This window comes from Pongo pygmaeus, chromosome 1, assembly GCF_028885625.2.
Source record: "Pongo pygmaeus isolate AG05252 chromosome 1, NHGRI_mPonPyg2-v2.0_pri, whole genome shotgun sequence".
Classification (NCBI taxonomy): Eukaryota; Metazoa; Chordata; class Mammalia; order Primates; family Hominidae; genus Pongo; species Pongo pygmaeus.
Window position 1 is genome coordinate 143698812 of NC_072373.2, and position 27682 is coordinate 143726493.

Consider the following 27682-nt stretch of genomic DNA (forward strand, 5'->3'; position numbering starts at 1 on the left):
ATGACACAGGTAACTGCTGAGTCAGCCGAAGAGCACCTAACTCCAGACTTCACTGTGAGGAGTCATGAAAGCCCCTATTCTTTAATCCACTTTAACAGTTGGGTATCCTGTTACTTCCAGCTGAAGCTGATAACGATTGATAAAGGCACTTCAGAAAATAGCATTGACATTTCTAAAAAGTGTCAATCAATGTTTGGAAACATGTACATAAAGTGGTTTAATCTGTAAACTATGTAACATTTTGATGAACAAATTAATATTATTTTCAGCCCTTCTTTTCCAAATAAAAGGATCATGTTTAGCTTAATAAGCTAGCGGGGGAAAGACCTATTGAAAAATATCCATCCAAAGTGGACAAGCCTATGTTAAAAAGAAAAAAGGGAAAAAGCAAAGTAATTGTTTAGGTTTTTTAAGCTTTTCTTAAAGTGTGTCTAGACCATACATGTGCTAACTATGGCAATTTCATATTTGTATCCCTGCATTATTAAGCTTCTGTCTCCAAAGGACCACTTTCTGTCTTCCCATAAATGTTTTTCTTTGTACTTGGCACCTAGGAGTCCATCATTTTCTGAGGGTTCTTTAAATAGTTCACTAGCTCTCAAATTAATTTCTGGTTATACGAGTGGATTTTCAAACAATACAAGAATAAAAAGTGTCCAATTTCTCTACGACCACACAGCATCTTTATGCCATCAGACTTAAGTTGCTTACATTACCTTACATTAAAAAAGCCCTTAATAGCTAATGAAAGCCAAGTGATAATATAGTTTAAAAGGTAAATTTTGTACTCAAGCATCATTTTCCTTTGGTCAGACAGAGAAACACTGATGTCCCAGAGGACAGAGTATTAAGCTTAAAATACAAGGTTAAACCGTGTTATTTTCTGAATAGCATTTAAAATAAACAGATTTAAAAGCTGGTTATCTAATATAATGCATTAAATGGTTTAATACCTGACCTAATTTCATTGACTGTAGACATTGAACATATGCTGCAAGGTGGGCTAAGTTTGACAGTAATTATTTAACTGGTCAAACATCCTGGATTTTTTTCAGGTTATGGTAATTACTGGAATCATTTATAGTTAGAGGGAAAACTAGATTCACATATACTATTACTCTCCTTTAAAAAAAGGCTCGTGTCTGAAGACTACAACTTACGTGGAAAATATCTGGAGGAAAAGAAATAAACATTCTTGATTGTGCATCATGTACTTTGTACCTTAAAACAATCATTGCCAATACCTACCACTTACAGAGCACATACGATTTATCAGCGATAAGGCAATGTATTCTACAAATATGGCTTTAATTATCACAACAATCCTATCAGATGGGTAGAATTATTCCTTAGTGTTTTTAATAGAGAAGCCTCAGGGAAGTAATTTTCCCAAGACTTCTTGGTAGAAAACATGAATACATGTTGGTCTGATTCCAAAGCCCTTGTTGCTAATTACTGTGTAATTGTAACAACCCATTTCACCCTCACCCCAGGCCCACACTTAGCCCTACCTCTACAGGTTTAGTTAGTATAGTGCTGGGGTAGTTAGTGCCTTTCTGGATGGTTTCTGGTAAGAACTCCTTTCAAAGTTCAAGACAGCGTGTTGTCCATTGCTATGGATTGAATGTTTGTATCCCCCACTCCCCAAAATTCATATGTTCAAACTATAATACTGAATGTGATGGTATTTAAGGATGGGGTCTTTGGGAGGTGATTAGGTCATGAAAGTGGAGCCCTCATGATGGGATTATTGCCTTATAAGAAGAGACATGACAGTGGGGAGGGCTTGGTCAGTAGCTGCAGCACTAGAAAGTTGGCAGAGCAAGACTAAATAAAATTTCCTTTGGTCCTAGGAAATCAAGTTCTCAAAGCCACTCAGTCAAAGTGGGCACTTTTAGCAAAGAAGGAGCAGAGGAAAGGAAAAGGGCTCAGGTTTAAGTGACTGGAATCATTCCTATATGATTCTTGGCAGCATAAATGTGACAAGCTGCAACTCAGACGACTAGATGTAAAACCTTGTGCCTTGGAACAACCAGATAAACACTCCTCGGCCTTTGTTGTATGCATCCAAAGGATTAATGATGTGAGTTTACTGGTGCAGGGAATCATCATAAGACTTTGCCTGAAGACATTTTTCAGTGGTGTCTTTGTAGAAGTCACCCCCTCCCCACCCCTCCACCCTCAGCCTAGAAATGCTGCATATAGTGGAACATTATGTGACTTGGGGATTTTCAAATCTGAAGTCTCTCCAGGAACTCATCTTGAAACGTGGGCAAGCCAAGGTCAAAAGTGAGATCATTCCCTCTGGCAGACAACACAGTTATTGGGGAACACCTGGGGAGGTTTGGCGTTATTTGCTTGAAAGACGTCATTCACAAAATTGTCTTCCTGGGGAAGTATTTCCAGATCTCACTGTTCTTGCACCCTTTCCACCTCTTTGTGGCCTGTCATGCTACCAAGAATAACATGGTGGGCTTCCTCAAGGGAATGGGCTCACCTGGCTATCAGAGTGAAGGCATGAATGAGCTCATCCACAGCTGAACTAGACCCAGAATACCTGAAAGCACAGTGTATTAGTGTATTGGAAGTATGTGTTTTTGCTTTTCAGAATTGATACCAAGTGACTTCAGAGAAGATTATTTCCTGCTCTATTGTCAAAAACTGGAAGGGAAGGGTCAGGGAAAAGACAGCAGGTTATGTTCATGGCAGGCACCTCTTGGCACAGTCCAGTTCTAAGGAAACATTTCCATGTTCTCCATATTGGCTGCCACATCCTCTGAAATCAGCACATGCCATGGAGGAAGGAGTCCTGCTTTGTCGCATCTTCTATCCTGGGGTTTAATATTCATGAATGAATAAGCATTTTGTACAAGACGCCCTAAGACTCCTGCAGCAGTGCACCAAGCCCATGGGTATACTTGAATCTAGGAGTTCCTAAGGCCTTATTTTTAAAAGACTTGAAATACAATTAGGAAGAAGGGCACAAAAAAGAACTGCTCAGTTGTCTCTGCTGTGCATCTATGTTCCAGCTTTTCAGTGGTGGCTCTGAGAGCTCTCAGACTTGGCTGACTCCAAGTATATCTGGTGGCTTTTATATTCTAGCCTGCAACTGGCTTAGCCTTTTTCTCTAAAAGCTCAGGATTTGAGAATGAAAGACCTCTTCAGCAGAAAAACACGCACACACTCAAAATTTTGCTTGCAGTTTTAGGGTATTTAGACCCTTCTCCTCAGGGACCTATGCACTTTATGTGAGGAAGTCCTGCTCTTATCAGGACTGGTCACCCAGGCCCCAATGTTGATCATTTCTGGTTCCATGTCCTGTGGAAGACCAAAGCTTACCAAGAGAGCTTTTTCTCTTTACGTGGCAGATTGTGTTGCCCCCTGTGCCTACTAGAACTCTGGGAAATGCCCACCATTTCTCTCCTGGGCTTCAGGATAGAATTTCCTGATTTCTCTGATGATCAGCACTCTCCTTAAAACCCAGATCAGGAAGGAATGAACCATTTTCTTCATTTGGCCTGGATAAAGTTAGCACTGTCTGGCTTTTTAGGACCCAAGCAGGCAGCTTAATAAACCTTTTCCTTGCAAATTCTAGTCTCCAAAAGTATTGCCCTTTGTCCTGTTGGTAATAATGTAGGAAACTAGCAACAAGGCTTCCAGGGATTTCCTGAAAACAGTGGATCTGATACTGCTTGTGTTTTTCATCAGTGACCACCCCCAAGTGGACCCTCGCAGTAGTCCCTTCAATTAATTACCTCAGCTTGCCATCTGAGCAATTGACGAGGATGTGCCAGGCCTAGGTTAAACTTTAAAACATGCTTGACCATTCTATTTCCTGATCCTTTCAGAGCAGCTTTCTACATTTTGGTTTATGGGGCCCTCAAATATAGCTGGAAATTGAGTTAGAGGTATAAGAATGCCTTAAAATATGCCAGCTTATGAGGCCATCAATTAGGTTGGTTGGCTCCAGAGTTAGCCTGCCAGGAATAGATACTATAGATGTTACTCTCACACTGTAAAACACTGTGAAATCAGATTACTTTTAAATGATGTATCACAAAGTCATGGAAAAAAGCAGTTGTGAGTATGGAATCCCAGGTCTTATATCCCAGCTTGTTTTCACTCTGCCTGTAAAATGGGAGATAATATCCTCCAGCCTGTCCGCCTCACATGTTGGTTAAAAACATTAAGCAAAATAATAGTTTGTAATTTATAATTCTATACAAAGCAAAGATCTTATTATTTATAAAAGGAAGAGACATGAAAGAACTTGCTTCCCTCCTCTCTCTACCATGTGGGAGTATAACAAGAAGGCATCCTTCTACAAATCAAGAAGAGGGCCTTCACCAGGAACCAAATTGGCTGGCACCTTGATCTTGGTCTTCTCAAATTTCTGTTGTTTAAGCCACCCAGTCTATATTTTTGATACAGCACTCCAAACTAAGACACGTGCTGATACTCTATCTTGTAAAGCAAAGTTGTTCTGTTCCCCCAAGACTTTGCTCAATTCTTGTCTGACTTGCCCTGTGGACAACCATCTTCGTAGTAAATGGAGTCTACCAAATTTTAAGACTTATATAAAACTACAGTAATCAAGAGAATGTGATGTAGGCAAATATTTTGATTATAAATTATTAGAATAGAATGGATTGTCCAGAAATAAACACACACACACGGTCTAATCATTTTCAACAAAAGCACTAAATTAATTCAATGGGGAAGAGAAAGTCCTTTAAATAAATGGTGGTACCAAATTGGGTATCTGTATAAAACAAAGTGAATCTTGACCCCTTACATCATTCCTAAAAAACTTAATTCAAGATAGGTCATATACTTATTTATAAAAGCTTCAAATAATAAAACTTCTAGAAGAAAACATGGCGACTTCACAAATGTGGAGTTGCAGTGCATTAAACTATAAAAGAAAAATACTGGTAAGTTAGATGTCTCAAATAAAAATTTTCTGCTCTTCAAAAGATACCATTAAGAAAATAGATGAGAAATAGGAGGAAAGTATTAGTTACATATATCTGACAAATCGTTTTTCAGAATATGTAAACAACTCCTGAAAATCAACAATAAAACAACAATCCAAAAAAATGGGTAAAAGACTTGAACAACACTTCATAAATGATGTACAGATGGTCAATAACTGAAAGGTGCTGAACATCATTCATTACCAAAAAAAACACAAATTGAAATCCATAATGAGCTGCCACCTCACACCCCCTAGAACAGTTAAAATAAAAAATACTGCTTTACTAAATGTTGGCAAGGATGTGAAGCAACAGGAAGCATCATACACTGCTGGTAAAGTTAAACATACTTATACCCTATAACCAACAATTCCACTCCTAGCTAAGAAAAATGAAAGCATATGTTAATAAAATGCCTTTTAAAGAATGCTTATAGCAGCCTTATTCATAATAACTAAAAGCTGCCAACAACCTGAATATCTATCAACAGGAGCACTAATAAGCAAATTGCGGTATATTTACACAATGAAATACTACTATATAATAGGCTGTTCTTACGTTGCTATAAAGAAATACCTGAAGCTGGGTAATTTATAAAGAAAAGAGGTTTAATTGGCTCATAGTTCTACAGGCTATACAAGCATTGCACCAACATCTGCTGGGGTTCTGTGAGGGCTTCAAGAAGCTTATAATTATGGCTTACAAGAAGGTTTAGGGGAGCAACCACATCACATGATGAGAGTAGCAGCAAGAGTTGGGATTGGAGAGGTGCAACACGCTTTTAAACAACAGCTCTCACATGAATTCAGACCAAAACTCACTTATCACCAAGGGGATGGTGCTAAACCATTCATGAGGGATATGCCCCCATGATCCGACACTTCCAACACCAGACCCCACCTCCAACACTGGGGATTACATTTCAACATGAGATTTGGAGAGGACAAACATGCAAACTATATCAACTACTCAGCCAAAAAAAAAAAGAACAAACTACTAAAATATGCAACAACATGGATGAATCTCAATCTCTCTCTCGCTATATATATATATATATATATATATTCATTCAAATATGTGGGTGTGTATATATATGTATATACACATATATACATATATATACACACACACATGCATATTTGAATGAAAGAAGTCAGACAAAAAGGAATATATATTGTGTGATTCCATTTATATGAACACCAAGAACAGGCAACATTAACCTCTAGTCATATAAATTAGAAAGTAGTAGTCTCTGTGTGTGGGCTAGGGGAGGAGGGAGAGGCATGAGGGTAGTTTTGGTGAACTGACAAGCTACAGATACAAATAATACAAATAAACACTTTGGACTGACATAAATGTTCTAAATTTTGTTTTAGGTATCATTTTCATGAGTGTATATAATTATAAAATTGGCAAAAGTCATACTCTGAACATTTAATACATATGTACTTCATTGAATATAAATTATACAACCATTTAAAAGTGGCCTGTAATCCTCAGGAATTAAGTAGTCACTGAAGGCACACCTTTGTTGGGAATGGCAGGAATGAAGAATACAAAGACTGTGGGGTGATTTTTCTATTTATGACTGTACTAGGATGCTTAAAGAAAAATGTGATAAGCTCAGAGGCCCAGAGAACTTCTATGATTACCTTAAAACTTTATTAATTGCTGGGATGACACATCCAAATCAAGTATTAATGCTGTGAAGAGCTAAATTACAAGGTAAGTTGAATAAACAGACTCCTCAAGTCTCTTATATAAGAAATTAAGGCATTGATTGGGAAGGAGTTGGATCTTTAGAGTTGTGATAGAGAGGTTGGGTGAATTCAGATAGCTCTATTACCTTAATACACAGACACTACAGAGCTTTTTGCTTTCTGAAGAACTCCTCCCTTCCTGTCTATAGGGCTGGTCTTGTACTCCTTGAAAATTCTGAAGTAACTTAATCTGAGGAATTTACCTTGTGAATCAATTGAGAAGAACTGATTGTTCTAAAAACTCAACTGTTATCACTTCTTTATACCTCTAGACTACATCACCTAGTAGAAATATAATGTGAGCCACATATGTAATTTAAAATCTTCTACTAGCTACTTTTAAAATAGTGAAAAAGAAATAGTAATGGTTAAATTTTGGTAATATATTTTATTTAACTCAATGTATACAAAATATCATTTCTGGTGGCATTGGTGGTATAGTGGTGAGTATAGCTGCCTTCCAAAATATCATTTCAACATAATCAGTATGAAAATCAAGATATTTTATGTTCTTTTTCATATGCAAAATGTGTGTATTTTGCATTTACAACATGTCTCAATTCAGAATCATCACATTTCAAATGTTTGAAATAGCTATAGGTGGCCGGTGGCCGTTGTATTCTCCATATTGGACCAGGGTTTCTTAATGTCAGCACTGTTGACATTTTGTTGTGGAGGATGTCCTGTGCATTGCAGGATGTTTAACAGCATCTCTAGCCTCTACTCACTAGATGCCAGCAGGACACTTGCCCTTCCTCTTTGGCTGTGGCAAAAAAATGTCAAGAACCACTGGTCTAGATCTAAAGTTAGATCTCACAATCTTCCAGGGTATAATAAAAGATCTGACCTGGGAGAAGGCTTTCATACCAAAAAAGTGCAAGATTTTGCTTATTCATATTGGCAGAAGACTATAGAAAATGATAACGAATTCCAAGTGTGGCAGACCAGGGATGAAGGAATATTTTTGATGAGACCAAGATATTATTAATATGAATACATTTACCAGAGACCATAATTCACTGTGCTTGCTTTGAACATCTGGGAGTGGCTGTCAAGGTTTGCTCAGTTGGTTGATTGAAACTAAATAAAGTTGAGATGTTAGAAATCTCTTGATTTTAGAGGATTGAATTAAAAGACTTAGGGAAGGGGTAATGAAGAGAGGTTGATTAATGAGTGTAGACATACAGTTAGATAGAAGAAATAAGACCCAGTGTTTGACAGATAAGTAGGGTGACTATAGTTAACGATAATCTATTGTATATTTCAAAATAACTAGAAGAGAACAATTTGAATGTTCATAGCATAAAGATAAATATTTAAGGTGATGGATAGCCTGACTATCCTGATTTGATCTTTACACATTACACATTCATATAAATGTATCCAATTATCACATGTACCCTGAAAATATGTACATCTAGTATGTATCAATTTTTAAAGAAGACTTAGGGAACAGTACTGTATGAATGGATTTATCATATGTTACCCAGTCATCTCCTTTCAAAGGTGTTCTGAGAGGGCCAAAGGACCTTCTTTTTACTAAAGCATTGAGAAAATATAGGGAATGCCAGAATCCTTTAAAAGCTCTGTAGCTGCTATTCTATAAGCCTGGGGATAAAGATGCTGCCATTGCATGAAATCCCTAATTCCCTAATGGAAATAGTAAGATCCCAAAGTGATAGAGGCCAAGTGATACCACTGAGCCATCAGAGATGAGACATCTGTTGTTACCATGATACCAGCAGGGCGTATCATATTGTTTGACTAAGGGGGATCTTTAGGAGTTGATAATTAATCACTGCCCCTATAATTGAAATGGATAGTCTGCTAAGATTCTACTTAATTTGTACAGCAAAAAATTTACCAGAACTAATCAAGAGACCTGAATGTCATAACCTTAAAGGAGATTTACAGCATCTTGACATTGGCTTTTTGACTCATGGTTATTATAATAGGAAGACAAAGTGGACGCCTTTGGAACTGCCCTTATCTACTAAAAGATTAAACCAAAGGCAGTACCATACTCCTAGGGGAATTCCAGTGATTAGTGGCACTATTAAAGAGTGCAGAGATGTAAAGGTGGTGACTCTCCATCACACTTTCATTTAACCTTCTGTTTGTCCTCTGCAAACAGAAGGTTATCTAAAATGTTGCTTTTTAATTTTGAAGTATTATTTGTATTCAAGTATCTTTATTCTATTTCATTGTCTGCTATTTTTACATTCTAGTCTCTATTTGTTGCCATGAAGGTAGAAATCACAATTTCTACCCAACACTGTAGTGTTGCATCCTACACACAAATGTACTTTAGTGAGCACATATGTTCATGTATCATCTATGGCTTTTCTTGGTATGACAATGGCAGAGTTAAATAGTATCACAGAGACCATGTGACCTGCAAAACCTATTAATAAAATACTATCTGGCTGTATGAGCCCATTTTCATACTGCTATAAAGAATTGCCTGAGACTGGTAATTTATAAAGGAAAGGGGTTTAATTGACTCACAGTGTAGCGTCGCTGGGGAGGCCTCAGGAAACTTACAATCATGATGGAAGGTGAAGGGGAAGCAGGACACCTTCTTCGTTAAGGAGAAGTGCCCAGTGGAGGGGGAAGGGCCCCTTACAAAACCATCAGATCGCTTGAGAACTCACTAGCATGGGGGTAAACTGCCCCCATGATTCAATTACCTTCACCTGGTCTCTCTCGACACGTGGGGATTATGGGGATTACAATTCAAGATGGGATGTGGTTGCGGACTCAGAGCCTAACCATATCACTGGCCCTTTACTGAAAATGTATTAATTCTGTCTCCCGCTTTAAATTATGAAAGGGACAATTACAGTACTGATGGAAAAACATTGCTGGAGTGCTTTAGTGAAACGAATTACTTAGGTAGCAGCGTGCCACGGTTACGGCTTAGTTGACAGTTACTCTACTTGTGAACTTCATAGGTTGGTGTACGATTCTTAACATGAACATTAAGTAGAGGCATTGAATGAAGATATTTTTCCGATTAAAATCTTGCTTTGCTTCTTCAGGACTTTATAAACCAGACCAGCTGGCTGTAGCACAGATACGAAAGACTTTGAGACCTTGAAGGCACCTTGGAGAACATCCTCAGGCTTTCTCATTTAACAGGAAAAAACCTGAGGCCCAGGGAGGCATCTCAGCTAAAAATACTACTATACATTTAAAAGGAGGTTTTTTCTGGTCGCAGTTGCCTTCACGTTTTCAAATCTTCTCTTTAAAAAGCAAAAGCAGGGCACATCCAGGCCAAGCGCCAGAAAACTCGGAATTGGCTTTATTTCCTTTTTTTCTAGTTGGGCTCGGTTATGATTTTCGGTAACGTACACAAGTGCTGTCCTTTTCCATAAACAAACGCTTAAAAAAAAAGTTTACCCGAGAAACAAGGATAGACACGAAGCTGCCTTCCCTGCCCGGTTCCTCACCCTCGCCAATAGCTACAGGCGCTGCCCGCGTCCCTAACCCGGACCAATCGGCAGCCTGCTGCGGGCCTGACGGGAGGGGCGGGGCCGCCGTTGCCAGAGAAGCCACTAGCCGGTTACTAGCTGCGCTTTTGTTCCACTTCTGCGGGCACTCTTCCGCGGCAAGCAGGTCTAGGAATTCGCCTGCTTCCCACCTCGCGTCCCTTGCCTTCCTTCCTAGTCTACCCACTGTAGTGCCCCCTGCATCCCGCTCCCTCCTAGCCGACCCACAGTACAAGGATTGCCAGGGTTGCCATTGGAGCAGCCGTGGCGCATCTGACCCTTTTTTTTATAGCGCGGCGACGGCGGGCTGTCGTCACGACGACGTGCGGACGCAGCGGCGGGGGCGTAAGTACGCGTTTTGGGTTGGGGACGACTTTGTGGGGAGCCTAGCTGCAGCTGGGCGTTTACCGCGGGAGCCGTTAGAGGTCTGGAGGTGAGGGCAGTGGTGGGTCCCGGAAGTAAAAGGTCGTCGCGCCCACCCAGCCCCCTCCGCGCAAACCCTCCACCTCCCTCAGGCTGACTACCTGGCCTGGGAAAAGGGCGGCGAGACTCACTCTTAGGAAGCGTGTGGTCCCTGGGACGTCAGGGCAGATGTTAGCGTGAGGTGGGCTTGTCCAGAACGAAGTCCTGACCGGGCTGTTCCCGGATATGGTTGCGTTTCTTTCAGAAATAGTGACCTGTTAATCATTGGGCTGGCTTTTAAGCGCCCATCATGTGATATATCAAGATTGTAGGAAGCCCTGGGGGCTTCGTAAGTGAGGTATATTGCAGGAATCCTCAGGAAATAATTCCTTCTCCAGGATTCCTCTAGGTCCCAGCCCCTTTAGGCGACCCCTGTAGTGCGGGATTGACCTAGGGTCGTGGAGAGTGCTAAAGGCCGACTTGTGTTCAGTCCCAGCTCTGCCACTGAACCCGCTGTGTGGTCTTGTCTAGGTCACTGAACCTTCCTGGATTCCTTACTGATAACTGTAAAATGGAGACAATAATCATCACTTTGGGGTGGTTGTAATACGAGATTAAGTAAACGCAGGGCCATTAAGGTGGCACCGAATGTAGGTGGTTAGTGAGTGGTGGTGCTTGTTGTTTACTGAGAATAACCATACTGGGGCTGCTGTTGGGTATAAAATCTATTTCGAAGACAGTTTCCTCATCACGCAACGCATAGTACGGTTTCAAGTGTTTTTGAATGAATGAGGTTCTTGGAGTTTTAAGTGCAACTGAGTTATGGTTAAAGAAACAAACCGGGCCGGGAGCGGTGGCTCACGCCTGTAATCCCAGCACTTTGGGAGGCCGAGGTGGGCGGATCACGAGGTCAGGAGATCGAGACCATCCTGGCCAACAAGGTGAAATCCCCGTCTCTACTAAAACAAATACAAAAAATTAGCCGGGCTTGGTGGCGGGCGCCTGTAGTCCTAGCTACTCGGGAGGCTGAGGCAGGAGAATGGCGTGAACCCAGGAGGCGGAGCTTGCCGTGAGCCGAGATCGCGCCACTGCACTCCAGCCTGGGCGACAGAGCGAGACTTGTCTCAAAAATAAAATAAAATAAAAAATAAACAAACTGCAGAAAACCTGTCTGCTTTTGAAATTAGTTTGATATTCTGCTTATAGTAAGAATGTCATGATCATGTTTATGATCTGCTTTTTGCTTCTGTTTTTCATCTTCTTATTTCACAATGGATGTGTATTTATAGTGTAGTTTTTCTATCCCAAAAGTTACTTGTGACAAACTTTAGAACAATGGAATTTAGTGATCTGGTCGCGATCTGCTCTCTCTCTTTAGAATTGTAGTCTGTGCTTTTAGGTAGCTCACTCATTACTCATTTCCTTGTCCAGAACAGTTTTCATCTTTTGAATCTGAATTGAACTTATGAGTATTAAAACCTGACTGAATAAAGGCAAGTTTGTGTGTTACTTTTTGCTTTGTAGATTTTTATATTTATGTTTTAGTATCTCATGGCTTTTTTTTTTTTTTTTTTTTTTTTTGAGATGGGGTCTCGCTCTGTCGCAGTGGAGTGCAGTGCCGAGATCTCGGCTCACTGCAACCTCCGCTTCCCGGGTTCAAGTGATTCTCCTGCCTCAGCCTCTCGAGTAGCTGGGACTACAGGCGCCCACCACCACGCCTAGCTTATTTTTGTATTTTTAGTAGAGATGAGGTTTCACCATCTCATGGCTTTTAATTCAAAACTGAGTTCCACCAATTCTTTACTTGTAATCTTGGACAAGCTATTTAACCCTTCTAATATTTAATTTCCTTATTTATAGCTTTTTAATAGCAACCTTGTGAAGCTTTTGTGAGATGATGTTTATAAGGTCAGGCAGTGCTCTTCTCAGTAAATGGCAACAGCTGTCATGTTGAAGGAAAGGAATATGCTTTATGTTTATCTGGTACAGGATGGTGACTTTATTTGGGATTAGACAATATTCTGAACATCTTTGGCCCAGTCTTTTTCCAGGTAATTGGGCTCTATATGGACACTCAAAAGTGTCCGAGTTTAAACAATAAATAATTCAGTCGCCCTAACTTATATTTGAGAACCTAATCTATGCTCCCCACTGTGTTAGGTAATTTTTTAGGGCAGAGAGTGATGCGTATATTTGTTCTCACGGTTAATAGCAAGTTTAAAAGAGAACTAAAATATGAGCATTTATGGAGCAGTTAAATTCTAAACTGTATGATTCTGAAAATACTTTTGTTTAGAGTTCTTGGTGGGCTGGAGAAATCAGGGCAACACTTTGAGAAGGAAATGGGATGTTGGCTTTGAAGTACATGCCGTGTTTACAGACCAGTCACTCTTGCTGTCAACTCTTCTGCCTATATTATCCAGTCTGCAGCCCATCTTTTAAATATACATCCTTCTTTATTCATTAGAGAGAGGGATTACTAATTAGTTATCTAATCTAATCTCTCTGTATCAGAAAATGTTTTTTTCCATTTTGGTAGCTTTTACCCATAAGATTTATTTTCCAGCTTTTTGCCTGTTTCCAAGGTTCCTATCCTTTTTTTTTTTCATACAATTACCTCTCTAGTAAAATTTTGACTAATGTCCAGAATAGTAGGGGGAAAAAAAAAGAGCATCCCTGTATCTACTTTGTGTTCCTTGCTGAATATTTCATGGTGACTTTTTTCAGTAGAAGCTGTGTTTGAAGCCAGTGGAAGTTAGTTTTCTAAGAATTTGTGTTTGGCAAACAAAATGTGCAGGTTTCATGTGCTATTCTCTTCAGAGAGATTGTTTTAAAATATGTATTCGTCTGAAGTTAGTTAATTTACTTAGTCTGATGTAGGTGTTAAGGAAGGTCATGGACCATGATTTTCCTTTTTCTCTGACCATGGCTAGCACCATAGTCCCTGAACAGTTATCCCCAAGTGCTTGCTGTTGGCCACAGTGGAACATAGTTTAGTGAATGTAGCTGTATCAGCATAGCCTACGAGCACTCCTGGAAAAAGCTTTAAGTACATGTCCTCTTGGCAGTAGACTGGCAAAATTGTCTCTCTATAGGAAATGTAAATCTTTAAACATTTTAAAATATTTTAAAATTGCTGATCTTTAAGGATTTTTAAATGGTTTTTAAAAATTTTTTATTTCCATAGGTTTTTGGGGAACAGGTGGTATTTGGTTACATGAGTGAGTTCTTGAGTGGTGATTTGTGAGATTTTGGTGCACCCATCCCTGAGCAGTGTACACTGAATCCAGTTGGTAGCCTTTTATCACTCACCCCCTTCCCACCCTTTCACCCTGAATCTCCAAAGTCCCCTGATTCATTCTTACGCCTTTGCATCCTCATAGCTTAGCTCCCACTTATGAGTGAGAACATATGATGTTTGGTTTTCTATTGCTGAGTTACTTCACTTAGAGTAATAGTCTCCAATTCCATCCATGTTGCTGCAAATGCCATTAATTTATTCCTTTTTATGGCTGAGTAGTATTTTATCATATATATTATATATACGTATATCACAGTTTTTTTACTCATTGTTTGATGGACATTGTGTGGCTATAAACATGCATGTGTGAGTATCTTTTCTATATAATGACTTCTTTTCCTCTGGGTAGATGACTAGTAGTGGGATTGCTGGATCAAATGGTAGCTCTATTAGTTCTTTAAGGAATCTCCACACTGTTTTCCATAGCGGCTGTACTAGTTTACATTCCCACCAGCAGTGTAGAAGTGTTCTCTTTTCACTGCATCCATGCCTACATCTATTATTGCTTTTTGATTATGGCTGTGCTTGCGGGAGTAAGGTGGTATCACATTGTGGTTTTGATTTGCATTTCCCTGATCATTAGCGATGTTGAGCATTTTTTCATGTTTGTTGGCCATTTGTATATATTCTTTTGAGAATTGTCTATTCATGTCCTTAGCCCACTTTTTGATGGGATTTTTTTTTCTTGCTAATTTGAGTTCATTGTCGGTTTTGGATATTAGTCTTTTGTCAGATGTATAGATTGTGAAGATTTTCTCCCACTCTGTGGGTTGTCTGTTTACTCTGCTGACTATTCCTTTTGCCATGCCAAAGCTCTTTAGTTTAATTAAGTCCCAGCTATTTCTCTTTATTTTTATTGCATTTATTTTCTTGGGTTCTTGGTAATGAAATCTTTTCCTAAGCCAATATCTAGAAGGGTTTTTCTGATGTTATCTTCCAGAATTTTTATAGTTTCAGGTCTTAGATTTATATAGTTTCAGGTCTTAGATTTAAGTCTTTGATCCATCTTGTGTTGATTTTTGTGTAAGGTGAGAGATGAGGATCCAATTTCATTCTCCTACATGTGGCTTGCCAATTATCCCAGCACCATTTGTTGAATAGGGTGTCTTTTCCCCACTTTATGTTTTTTGCTTGCTTTGTCAAACATCAGTTGGCTGTAAGTATTTGGGTTTATATCTGGGTTCTCTATTCTGTTCCATTGGTCTATGTACCTATTTTTATACCAGTACCATGCTGTTTTGGTGACTGTGGCCTTATTGTATAGTTTGAAGTTGGGTAATGTGATGTCTTTTCACCTAGTCTTGCTTTGGCTCTGTGGGCTCTTTTTTGGTTCCAAGTGAATTTCAGGATTGTTTTTTCTAGTTATGTGAAGAGTGATGATGATATTTTTATGCGAATTGCATTGAAATTGTAGATTGCTTTTGGCAGTATGGCCCTTTTCACAATATTGATTTGACCCATCCATGAGCATGGGATGTGTTTCCATTTGTTTGTGTCATCTATGATTTCTTTCAGCAGTGTTTTATAGTTTTCCTTGTAGAGGTCTTTCACCTCCTTGGTTAGGTATATTCCTAAGTATTTTATTTTATTTTGTTTTGTTTTTGCAGCTATTGTAAAAGTGGTTGAGTTCTTGATTTGATTATCAGCGTGGTCACTGTTGGTATATAGCAGTGCTACTGATTTGTGTACATTAATTTTGTATCTTGAAACTGCTGAATTTATCAGTTCTAGGAGCTTTTTGGAGGAGTCTTTAGGATTCTCTAGGTATAGAATCATACCATTAGCAAACAGCAACGGTTTGACTTCCTCTTTACCGATTTGGATGCCCTTTATTTCTTTCTCTTCTCTGATTGCTCTGGCTAGGACTTCCAGTACTATGTTGAATACAAATGATGAGAGTGGGCATCTTTGTCTTGTTTCAGTTCTCAGAGGGAATGCTTTCAACTTTTCCCCATTCAGTATTTTGTTGGCTATGGGTTTGTCATAGATGGCTTTTATTACATTGAGGTATGTCCCTTGTACGCCGATTTTGCTGGGGGTTTTAATCATAAAGGGATGCTGGATTTTGTCAGATGCTTTTTCTGCATCTATTGAGATGATCGTGTGATTTTTGTTTTTAATTCTGTTTATGTGGTGTGTCACATTTATTGACTTGTGGATGTTAAACCATTCCTGCCTGCCTGGTATGAAACCCACTTGATCATGGTGGATTATCTTTTTGATATGTTGTTGAATTCACTTAGCTAGTATTTTGTTAAGGTTTTTTTTTTTTTTTTTTTGAGATAGAGTCTCACTCTGTTGCCAGGCTGGAGTGTATTGGCATGGTCTTGGCTCACTGCATCCTCCACCTCCCGAGTTCAAGCAATTCTCTGCCTCAGCCTCCCCAGTAGCTGAGATTACAGGCGCCCACCACGATGCCCAGCTAATTTTTGTATTTTTAGTAGAGACAGAGTTTCACCATCTTGGCTAGGCTGGTCTTGAACTCCTGACCTGGTGATCCACCCACCTCAGCCTCCCAAAGTGCTGGGATTACAGGCGTGAGCCACCACACCTGGCCTTTTAAGAATTCTTGCATCTATGTTCATCAGGGATATTGGTCTGTAGTTTTCTTTTTTGGTTATATCCTTTCCTGGTTTTGGCATTAGGGTGATATTGGTTTCATAGAATGATTATGGAGGATTCTCTCTTTCTGTGTCTTGTGGAGTAGTGTCAATAGGGTTGGTACCAATTGTTCTTTGAATGTCTGGTAGAATTCAGCTGTGGATCTATCTGGTCCTGGACTTTTTTTTTTGTTGGTAATTTTTAAAATACCATTGCAGTCTCACTGCTTGTTATTGGTCTGTTCAGGGTTTCTCATTCTTCCTGATTTAAGCTAAGAGGGTTGTATCCAGGAATTTATCCATCTCCTCTAGGATTTCTAGTTTATGTGTGTAAAGGTGTTCATAGTAGCGTGAGTGATCTTTTGTATTTCTGTGGTGTCAGTTGTAGTATCTCCCGTTTCATTTCTAATTGAGCTTATTTGAATCTTTTCTCTTCTTGATTAATCTTGCTAATGGTCTATCAATTTATCTTTTCAAAGGACCAGCTTTTTGTTTCATTTATCTTTTGTATTTTTTTTTCAGTTTCATTTTGTTCTGCTCTGATCTTGGTTATTTCCTGCCTTCTGTTGGGTTTGGGTTTGTTTTGTTCTTGTTTCTCTAGTTTCTTGAGATGTGACCTTACATTGTCTGTTCATGTTCTTTCAGACTTTTCAATGTAGGCATTTAAGGCTATGAACCTTTTTCTTAGCACCACCTTTGCTGTATCCCAGAGGTTTTGATAGATAGTGTCACTCTTATCATTCAGTTTGAAGAATTTTTAAGTTATCTTTAAAATGATTTGATCATTAAACATTTAAACATGTATACAGAATACGTGTCTTTGTTTCACCCACCACTGACAAGTTGTACAAAAGTACATTTGTCAGTTAACAGTATATTCCACATTACTGAAAACATTTTATTGTGAAATGTCTGCTTTTCTATACAAAAATACATTTGGTCCAATAAAATGATTGCGTTTCTTATAAAGTAGGACTTTTTATGCTAAAATTATTACATTTTTGTTCAGCACATATTTTTTATTACACAATTATCACAACACAAAAGCAGTGGAGTACCTTGGAATCTCTGAACAATATTTATCCTGGAGAAGATGACTGTTGATAACTTTCATGGAAATTCCTGAGACAAATAGTTGTCTTCCTTGTGTGTTGAGAAACCAGTAATGTAATGTAGATTCCATTTTAGAATGTTAGGTAGAAAGTCATTCTGAATTCCTGTTTTTACAGTGTGTTGATTTTATTTATTTGTTTACCCTTTAAGATAAGTGGCAGTTACCAATTATAGGTGATGAAGCAGGAAAATTTTATGACTTTATCTTATGATAAAACTTTTAGAAAAGTTGTGTATAAAATGCCAATACCAAACTAGTCTTATCTTGTAAAATATTTTCTACAAATTGAAAATTTCTATCTTTTTACATTGTTTTTTAAACCTTTATTCCAAATATAGGAACCATTTGTCTTTTAATGATCCCTGAAAAGACAAATCAAGAGGTGAATTAAAAAAAAAAGGCAAACAGTCTTTAGTCATTATATTCTTTAAAAGCTCTAAGCCTTATGTGTTTTCCTTCAATTATTGCTTAGCTTTTATGAGGCTTGTAGGTGCTGAGGATTCAAATATAAAAAAGACATTCTTTCTTGAGATTCCAGTCCACAGAGAGACAAATATGACAAATATTTAAACAAGTAAAGGGTTGGTACCAGTTGCTTTCTGTATGGGGATAGCTATTGCAACTGAATGAATTAGTAGATGATGGTTCTCTTGATTGCAGTGACTTATCCCGAGCATATTCTTCTTAATTTTTAGGTTTGGTTTTTTAATTTTATTTTGTATACTTGTAATTCTTCTAGTCTATAGATAGCTCAAAATGTTGTTATACCATTGTAATAGATGTTGCATATTTGCAGCATTCAAGGGAGTCATCCTAGACTATCTGTTGGTTACTTAGCAGTTCTTTTTGGACTTCACTTTCTGGTATTTAAAAAATATGACTATACTTCATTGGCCTGTTTCCTAAATATTTGTCTCTATAGTATATAGAACATTCAGATAAAATATATACATTTTATGGACACTTCGGAAGGTTTCTGAATGGCTAATTTAAATAATCTTCAACCTGTAATTTCACTTCTACTCTAAGTGTTAAAAATTCTTGAATATAATATGTTTTGTAATACAGACATATAAAACTAAATTACAAGGAGGTAAATATCCAAAAAAATGTAGAAAACCTTAAATATAACCTTTGATTTTGTGTAAACATAAAATGAAGTCAGGGAACACATTACCACGTGTTGTTAGAGTTGGGAAAATAGAGCCTTAATGGTTGCCAAAGCTCTAACTCATTATTTAAATTGGAGTAGTTTTGAAGAAATTAATAAATATTCACATTTTTAAAGTGACATCTACAGGTGTGAGTAAAAACAATTAGATTAGTAAAATTTGGAAGTAATGTCATCTGTCTGGTCTTTTCATTATCACCAATAATATTCTAGATTGAGTTGGGAATAGGAGTAAGTGAATTTAATTTTGAAAAGTCTACTTGCAATTGAGTATCCTGTCCTTTGTAGCTATTGTTGCCAACTACTTTGAAAAGTTGAATTTCTACAGATTTAGGCATAAATAACATATATTTCTTATGGCATGGGCCTAATAAGACAGACTATAGGTAACCCATAGTTTTTATATTTGTTTTATAGTCCTGCTGGGTTCAAATATTGTAATACTTCAAGAAATAGACTAATAAAGATTTTTACACTCGTGATTATTTAGGAATTATCAGGCCTTTTGGAAACAGTGTATAGAAATTGGCAATTGTTGAGTGGTTGTGCTGTGCAATTTTGATACAATTTTGAATTAATATAACAATGAGTAGCAGTTATACTTCTTATTTTGTCTTTGAAATGTTATTCTTTTACATATCCTTATAACCTTTATTTTTTATGAGAGAGTAATGACAAAAAAACTCTATTGAAATAAATTTAATAACTAAAATATTTCCTAGCTTTCAGCTTATGTGGAGAAGTCGCTGTGAAGCCACCTATAAATCCATTTACTGAATTTATGGAGAAGGCTGTAAATGATGGAAGTCATTCAGAAGAACTCTTTTCCCATCTTAAAACTATATCAGAGAAAGAAGATTTACCACGGTGTACCAGTGAAAGTCATCTCAGCTGGTATTCTCATCAGTATCAGGAAATCTAAATTTCCGATTCCAGGATTTCCTGTTTTGTCTATAATATAAATTATTTGAATCAAATACAGCACTCTTTTAAGAGTATCTTTTCCAAATCTAGTATTTGTTTATTAAAATATATTTAATCTGATTACAAAGATACTCATCTAGCAGAATTCAGCTAGTTTTTTTGAATCTTAATGAAAGCCATTAAAAATAAAAACCTGGCCGGGCACAGTGGATCATGCCTGTAATCCCAGCACTTTGGGAGGATGAGGCAGGTGGATCACTTGAGGTCAGGAGTTCAAGATCAGCCTGGCCAACATGGTGAAACCCCATCGCTACTGAAAAAATGCAAAAATTAGCCAGATGTGGTAGCGTGTGCCTCTTGTCCCAGCTACTTGGAAGGCTGTGGTAGAAGAATCACTTGAACCCGGGAGGCGAAGGTCGCAGTGAGCCGAGATAACGCCACTGCACTCTTGAGTGACAGAGCCTGGGTGACAGAGCGAGACTCCATCTCAAAAAAGAAAAAGACAAAAAAAAATGAAAACCTCATCTGTTAAGAATTTGTAAAATAAAGCTATTTAAGATAAATGAAAATATAATATGTGATATCAGAAATGTAGTTAATGAATGTGAAATCACTGTCATATACACTTGTTATTTACATGAAATATTGCCCCTGTCAAATGGCAATCTTAGTATGCCATTACTGTCAGTATGGATAGCTTAGTCCAGTTTCTGGTTGAACTTGTTATGAATGAAAATAATATTTTATCATCTATAATCACACTTGACTTTCTGCCCATGGTTTTTAATAAGGGACAGGTGTCGTTTATAGATAGAATGTTCTTAGGCTCATTACTTTAAGCCAGTTGTGCCTAAGAACACACATATTTTTGACATAGCCTCTAAGATGCTGTTGGTTTGTTAATGAGCCGTTACGTTTTACAAAGAAAGAGAAAAGCTGCCAATTAAAGAGTTTCCATATCACTTGGGAATTTTATTTATAAATATTGAAAATGCTCCTTCAAACTTAACTATGTGTACATCTTTAATCCAAATAACTTTTGTGATTACATATAGGTAAAATATAAGTAAAATAAAGTATTCTTAAAATTTGCTTACACTCAAAGTCCAAGTTTCGAGCTACTTTTGAACTAAAAGTTGTCCTTGCTATTAAGAGTACTGTATAGGATACGGCATTTCTGAGGAGCATCTTTAAATGAAGTGGATTTAACTTAAATTTTGTATGTGCATTTGTAATTAGCATGAAGCAGGACATTCTAAATGAAAAGACTGAATTGGAAGCAACACTTAAGGAAGCGGAGTTGGTAACTTGTTCTATAGAATTGCTTTTGCCACTATTTAAGGACACCATTGAAAAGATTAATTTTGAAAATGTGAGTGACTTATTAATATATAATAAAATGAAAAACTAGTATAATACTCAGAATGCATTAACTGAGGTCTCATATCTTATATAGGTATGCTCACATATGAGTATTTAATACCAAAAATGAGGGTTTATCAGAATTCTTTATTCCCGTGTCATTAACTACAATTCTTTTCCTGAAAGATAATCTCAGCATACACTTGATAAGAGGCTAAGCTAGAAACAATATATTTTGGATGTTTGAATTACCTGGAGTTGAACTAGAAAATCAGCTTTTCTTAAGAGTGAATTTTAAACTAAAATCTTCTGAGAGATGAAATATATCTGTTTCTATAGTATTATTTGGAGTAGAGAACTATTTTTAAATTTCAGCATATTAAAGTTTAAATTAGGGACAAACAATAGATTATCTTCTATAACTTTTATTTAAATAAAAGCCTAAAATGCTTTTATAATTTAAGCTCTTATTTTGATTTCATTTTAATGTACTGTATAACAGATCCAATTTACTATTAACAAATTTTGTAATGTTTATTATTACTATGCACAAAAGAATCACTTTGTTTAGTAGGAAAAAATACTGTTTGATAATATCATATTTTAGAGGGTTTTAATTAATGCTGTGTCTTAAAATGTGTATGTGGTTCTTATAATTTGTCAGGCGAATCTTTCTGCATCGAATTTGAAGATTTCTGAACAGAAGGAAATATTAACAAAAGAATTAGACACCTTCAAAAGTGTAAAACTAGCTTTAGAACATCTTCTTAGAAAGAGAGACTACAAACAAGTAAGGCATCAACACTAAGCACTCATTTTAATAGTGATATTTCTCATTTGAAGGATACATTATTTTTAAACTGTAGAAATTATTGGTATATTTGAAATGGAAATAATTCTTTGAATTTTGTCAGTCATTAATCCCTACCTTTAATGTTTCATAAGTAGTTGTATATGAAAACCATGTTTTTATAGAAAATGTATTCTTATTTTTCATCTCAAAAACTTTGTTATACTTAGTTTAGCTGATTCTAATAAAATATACACTTTTTGAGTTTAAGCTCTTTGTACATTATATTTCTACATATCTATATATTCTTCATCTGATAAAAGCTTTATTGAAATAGAATTCACATACCATACACTTCTTCCATTTAAATTATAAAATTCAGTGGTTTTCATTGTATTCACAGAGTTGTGCGGCCATCACCACAGTCAATTTTAAAGCATTTTTATCACTCCAAAAAGAAAGCTTATACCCTTTAAATCACTTAAATTATTCTTCTGACTCCCTTTTGGCTTTTTCCTACGATAAAAATTATTTCAGAATTGTAAAAACTATCTAATATTAGGTAATAGTTTTTGTTATTAAAAAGTTACATATTGATAGAAAATTGTGATAAGCAGAGAAATATTCTCTTGATCTCAGCACTTAGTGAAACATCACTATTAAGGACTGTTAATTTTATGTTGTGTGCATTTTGCAGTATTTTGTTTCTTTATATATGTTATGTGTGCATATATACGTGGTGTTTTAGAAAAATGGAGTAAAACTACTATCTTTGTTTTGTAACTGGACTTTTATACTTAATACTGTATCATCAATATTTTCTCATGTATTGAATATTTTTTGAATAGAAAAGAATCTTAACTCAAGCTCTTTGAATCCTTATGGATCCAAGGATGGCCTTTATGAAATCCATGAGCCCTCTGAAATTCCGTGTACAATTTTGCATTATATGTACATATATATGTGGTTTGGGGTGAAAAGAATTGATAGCTTTTTCACATTCTAAAGGAGAAGTATGATTCTCAAAAGTGAATAAATAGTCTTCTAGGGTCTCATTTAAAATGGCTATATAGAATTCTGTTACTGATTTGCTGTAATTCTTTAAGAGATTTCTTATTGCTAGAATTTAGATTGTTGATAATTTTTGCCTATTTGTAAACAGCACTGTGTTGCATTCTATACTCTATACAAACTCTATACAAACTTCTTTTGTATAGAGGATTTTTGTGATTTTAGTGTTATTGGCCTATACTTTCTGAAGCATTCTTTTGAGATCAATTTAGTAAATTAACTAATTTCGTAAATTGCAGACCAAAAATAATTTGGAATACTTGGGCAAAAATATTTTCAATGGTTAACTCTTTTAAAAATCTGAATTAAAAGTCGTTATTAATTTATTGAGTAATGCTTATTTCACTTTCTACTTTTTTATATAGAGAAATATAATTTGTGATCACTGATTTATAACATTCTTTTCTCAGACAGGAGACAATTTACCCAGCATGTTGCTAGAAAATCTAACTGATAATGAAAGTGAAAATACTGTAAGTCTTTCCACACTTACTTTGTGTCCATTCTTCCTGTCATTGTTATTTGCATGCTGCTTGGTTTTATAAAATTAGCCAATATTATCCAAGTTGTGAAATTTCTAATTCTTATTTTATATTTGCTCAAGAATCTTAAGAAGAAGGTATTTGAAAAGGAGGCCCATATCCAAGAACTTTCTTGTTTGTTTCAGAGTGAAAAGGTAAGCAAAATTTGAGCTTTTGAGCTTTATTCATTATATTAATATTGACTCCCTTTTTTTTTCCCATCCTGGCCCCAACTCCTCAGAAATAAACACAGAAAAGTGTTTTGAAATTCTAAATTATTTGGATATTTTACAGGTTTTACCTATCAAATGTAACATCTTAATTTTATTATTTTTTTTAGAGTTTTATGGTGTTTGTCAGGATACTTGGCATAAATTACTTCATATAGGAACTGTTTTAAATTTGTATTGTGTTTCAGTTGGGGGACAAATTAAGGAATTTTAGTGTTTGTAGGAGCATTTTAGGTATACCCATACCTTTATTTAGAAAGATAGATGGGAATTTTAAAAAAGAGATGATTATCAGGAGCCATTAAATAAAAAAGGTTGGGGGATAAAACTTAGCCCTGGTTGGGCATGAAATACATTTGTAATAGGGGTGACAGTTTATGTAAAGCAGTGCTTTGCTTTTTATCAGCTGTCTAGATTGTGCCTAAATCAGGGTAAAATTAAAAATATTGGGCTGGGGATACAGCAAATAATATGGATTTTTTTGGTTTTCTCTTTCTCTTTGTTACAGGCAAATACTTTGAAAGCAAACCGTTTTTCCCAATCAGTAAAAGTAGTACATGAACGACTACAGATCCAAATTCATAAAAAGGAAGCCGAGAATGATAAGTTGAAAGAATATGTAAAGGTTATATATAAATATATATCCATTTTTATAGTTTAAGTGATAAAATTAATGAAAGGCTATAAAGCCTTCCTTAGTTCTAGAATTTGGTGGTTTTAAAATACACAGTTGTTGACATGGGAAATACATATTTAAGGTAAATCTTAATATTTGTGGCCTAACTAAAGGTTTGGGTCCCAATTTCAAATAAAAATGCTGTCTCTGTTTAATACCAATCTAGGAAGGATTTATGGAATTGAATTACTTTAAAAATCATTTCCACTTTATAGTTAATTTATATTTACTGTGGAAATTTATAGAAAATAAATTTAAATATACCAAAATCGTTGTTAACATTTTGGTGTACGTTATTTCAATCTTTTTTCTCCATCTATACATACATACTTTCACACGTTTAACAGTCAATACAATGTTTATTTTTTGTTACTAATCGTAATAATTTTAAAATCAGCCCAACTTTGATGTTCACAAAATTAAGTAATTCCCTTATTAAACAACTTTGTAGGAGTATAATTAAGGGGAATTTTTTGGTTTAATTATTCTTTTGGAGTCAAAGTCACTTTGAGATAAGAATTTGAGGTGGCATATCATACAATATAAGGTAACTCTTTTTTTTTTTTCCGCCAAAGGCAAAGAAGCAATATTCCCACCTTGAGAGGTTACAGAGACTCAAACTCCATTGAGTGTGAGGACTTCTGAGTTAGATTTCTGTTTGGTTTTGCACTCCTGAGTTATAGCAGATGTCTGCAACCTGTAGCATGTTTCAAAACCATACTCGAGTTTGTGTGTGTGTGTGTGTTTCTTCCTTTAAAGGGACATTAAGTGGGTTTATCGGGGATATAAATTTTGTATGCTAGGGCACTGCAGATGAACTGGACTTGGTATTGCAGTGGTCTGTCATAGTAAATACAGGAGAACATGTGTGATTGAATACATCTGATGTGTGATTGAACATATTAGATAATCATCTTTCCCAATTTATCTTGAAGCATAGTGGTTATTTTTTATAACCATGATAATTTGGAGAAAGAATATAAGGCTAAAATCCTAAAATTTTGCTATGAAATTCAACTATAAGTGAATTCAAATTCTTTTACCAAAATGCTACTGTTAAGAAATGATTAAAAGAAACTGTCTGAGTCTATGGATTTTTTCTACATTTTCTCTCACACACTTTGGATTTAAGGCATTAAGTAATTAAGGGGTTCAGAATTTAGTTCTTTTTGACTTAGGTTTGACAGTGTTTTATTTTTTTGTTTTGTTTTTGTGTTTTTTTTTTTGAGTATGAATCCAGTGAACTCAATTTGGCAACATCAGTCTCAACTTTTTAGTGTTGAGTAATTTGTTGTATTGGGTCTTTTAAAAATTTACATTATAAATCTCTGGGAACTATCCCACAGATGCCTTGCACCAGTTTTTCTTTCTAGATCTTTGTGATGTAGCAATTAGAGTTAGAACATTTTCATATTTTCAAAAGAGACTGAGAATAATTGTCTGTATAAAATGTGACATGTATACAGACACTGCTTTGAAGATAGAAAAAGAAGATAATCAGCTTTATGTGTTCATTCATTTGGCAAATGACTTGAGAGGTTATTTTGAAATTATAAAAATAATTTGTCATTTCAGTATACTCCTTGATAGTGCATAAGTGTGGGATTTGATAAATCTGGTGAGAAGATTGTGTCTGGAACCGTGTTCAAAAAGAAAATTTAGTTTCTATTTTTAGAAGTTTTTTAACTTAAGACAGCAACTATTCATGGTGTGATGATGACACCGTGTGGACTTTTAGAGGAATGACAGCAGTGTTTCCTGTGGGATGTTCCTTTGTCTTATGTCGACTTACTGTACTGCTGTTTTTCCCCAGCTACTTGTGTTTTATGGGATTTTGTTTTTTAAAAACAATTTAAGAATGTATTGCTCCTTCTCTTAGTTTACTTAGTCACTCTTCAAAGAGATCAAATCTAAATCTTAATATATACTTCTTAATCTCAATTTTAGTGGCAGTTAAGAAGCTTAGATTTTGATGATTGTAGAGTTGAGTTGAAAAGTCCTAGGTTTAGCTTTCACTGTGACTCCTTTGCAATTTTTAAAAATTAAAATGGCTGTCTAAGGAATGGGAGACTAAAACTTAAATTCTGTAATAATTTCACATTCATTTCAATATTACACAGGTTTCGAAAATGTGAAAACATTAAAATCATAAGTCTTTAAATTAATAGATACTTAATACTCAAATACTTAAAATGCACAGTCTTAAAATAATTTGAAATAAAAGCATTTGAGTTATCACATTAAATCACATCCCTCATCTACCCAGCCTAATATTCCATCTCTCATCATGTCACCAAGAGGTATGCCAAAGAGACAGTCATGCCAGTTAGTTACAATCACATTGAATGATAGAAACATGTCCTCAATAATACTAATCTTATGACTCTTATAGTCATTAATTTATCTAAACCTGTGTTTGGTCTTGGAATAATGACTTCCATAAATTTACTTTATTGGATAAAGCAGTATTTTATTATCTTTAATGTAACTCTAGTGTCAGGGCATGCCCCCTAATTCTAGTAAATTAAAATTTGGTAAATAAATCTGTTTATCTCATCTATAGCCTTCTTAAAGATTATAATCATATCTTTAAGATTTTATCTTTCAAAGTGAAGAGTCCTAATATATTTGGGGAGCTACCAATTCCTTTGAACATTGGTACGTATTTGGATTGTTTCTAGCTCAATTATGTTTTTTAAAACTAGTTTTTAAAACCAGTATGATGTATAATATTCTAGATGTGAACTAAAAAAATTATTTGAGTTAATCATAGAAGTTTTAAGGAAGTTAGTGTTTGTACCATAATCATTATAGTATCTTTAATAATGGTAACATTAGTCTGATATAGGATATGTTTTAAATTTGCAACCTTTAACAGGTTATAGAGAAGCATTGGTCCCCAATGTGTAGAGGATTATTGTATTAGGCCATTTTAACAGTGTTATAAAGAAATACCTGAGACTGCATAGTTTATAAAGAAAAGAAGTTTAATTGGCCCACAGTTCCACAGGCTGTATAGGAAGCATGATTCTGGCATCTGCTCAGCTTCTGGGGAGGCCTCAGGAAACTTACAATTGTGGTGGAAGACAAGTGGGGAGTGAGGCATCTCACATGGTGGGAGCAGAAGCAAGAGAGAGAGGAAGTAGGGAGGTGCTGCACACTTTTAAACAACCTGTTTTCGCAAGAACTCACTCACTATCAGGAGAACAGCACCAAGAGGATGCTGTAAACCATTCATAAGAAACAACCCCCATGATCCAACCACCTCCCACCAGGCCCCAGCTCCAACACTG

At 36.1% G+C, this 27682-nt stretch overlaps 1 protein-coding gene and 1 pseudogene across 26 annotated transcripts in view; both read left to right on the forward strand.

Moving 5' to 3' along the window:
* LOC129043618 (ribosomal protein uL30-like) lies at window positions 1-2541 on the forward strand (annotated as a pseudogene).
* Window positions 2542-10143: 7602 nt separating this feature from the next.
* Window positions 10144-27682, forward strand: part of ODF2L (outer dense fiber of sperm tails 2 like) — a 47391-nt gene continuing 29852 nt past the window's right edge. For 4 of the 26 annotated variants that reach the window (XM_054477924.2, XM_054477887.2, XM_054477967.2 and 1 more), the window contains exons 1-6: window positions 10442-10572; window positions 19538-19709; window positions 20979-21111; window positions 21766-21891; window positions 23373-23435; window positions 23567-23638. In XM_054477924.2, the coding sequence (XP_054333899.1) occupies window positions 19597-19709; window positions 20979-21111; window positions 21766-21891; window positions 23373-23435; window positions 23567-23638 (507 nt within the window). In that variant the 5' untranslated portion in view covers window positions 10442-10572; window positions 19538-19596. Of the gene's footprint in view, window positions 10832-19537; window positions 19710-20978; window positions 21112-21765; window positions 21892-23372; window positions 23436-23488; window positions 23639-24221; window positions 24339-27682 lie in introns of those variants that run through there. The other 22 variants (XM_063653312.1, XM_054477870.2, XM_054477947.2 and 19 more) reach the window with 17 other exon arrangements.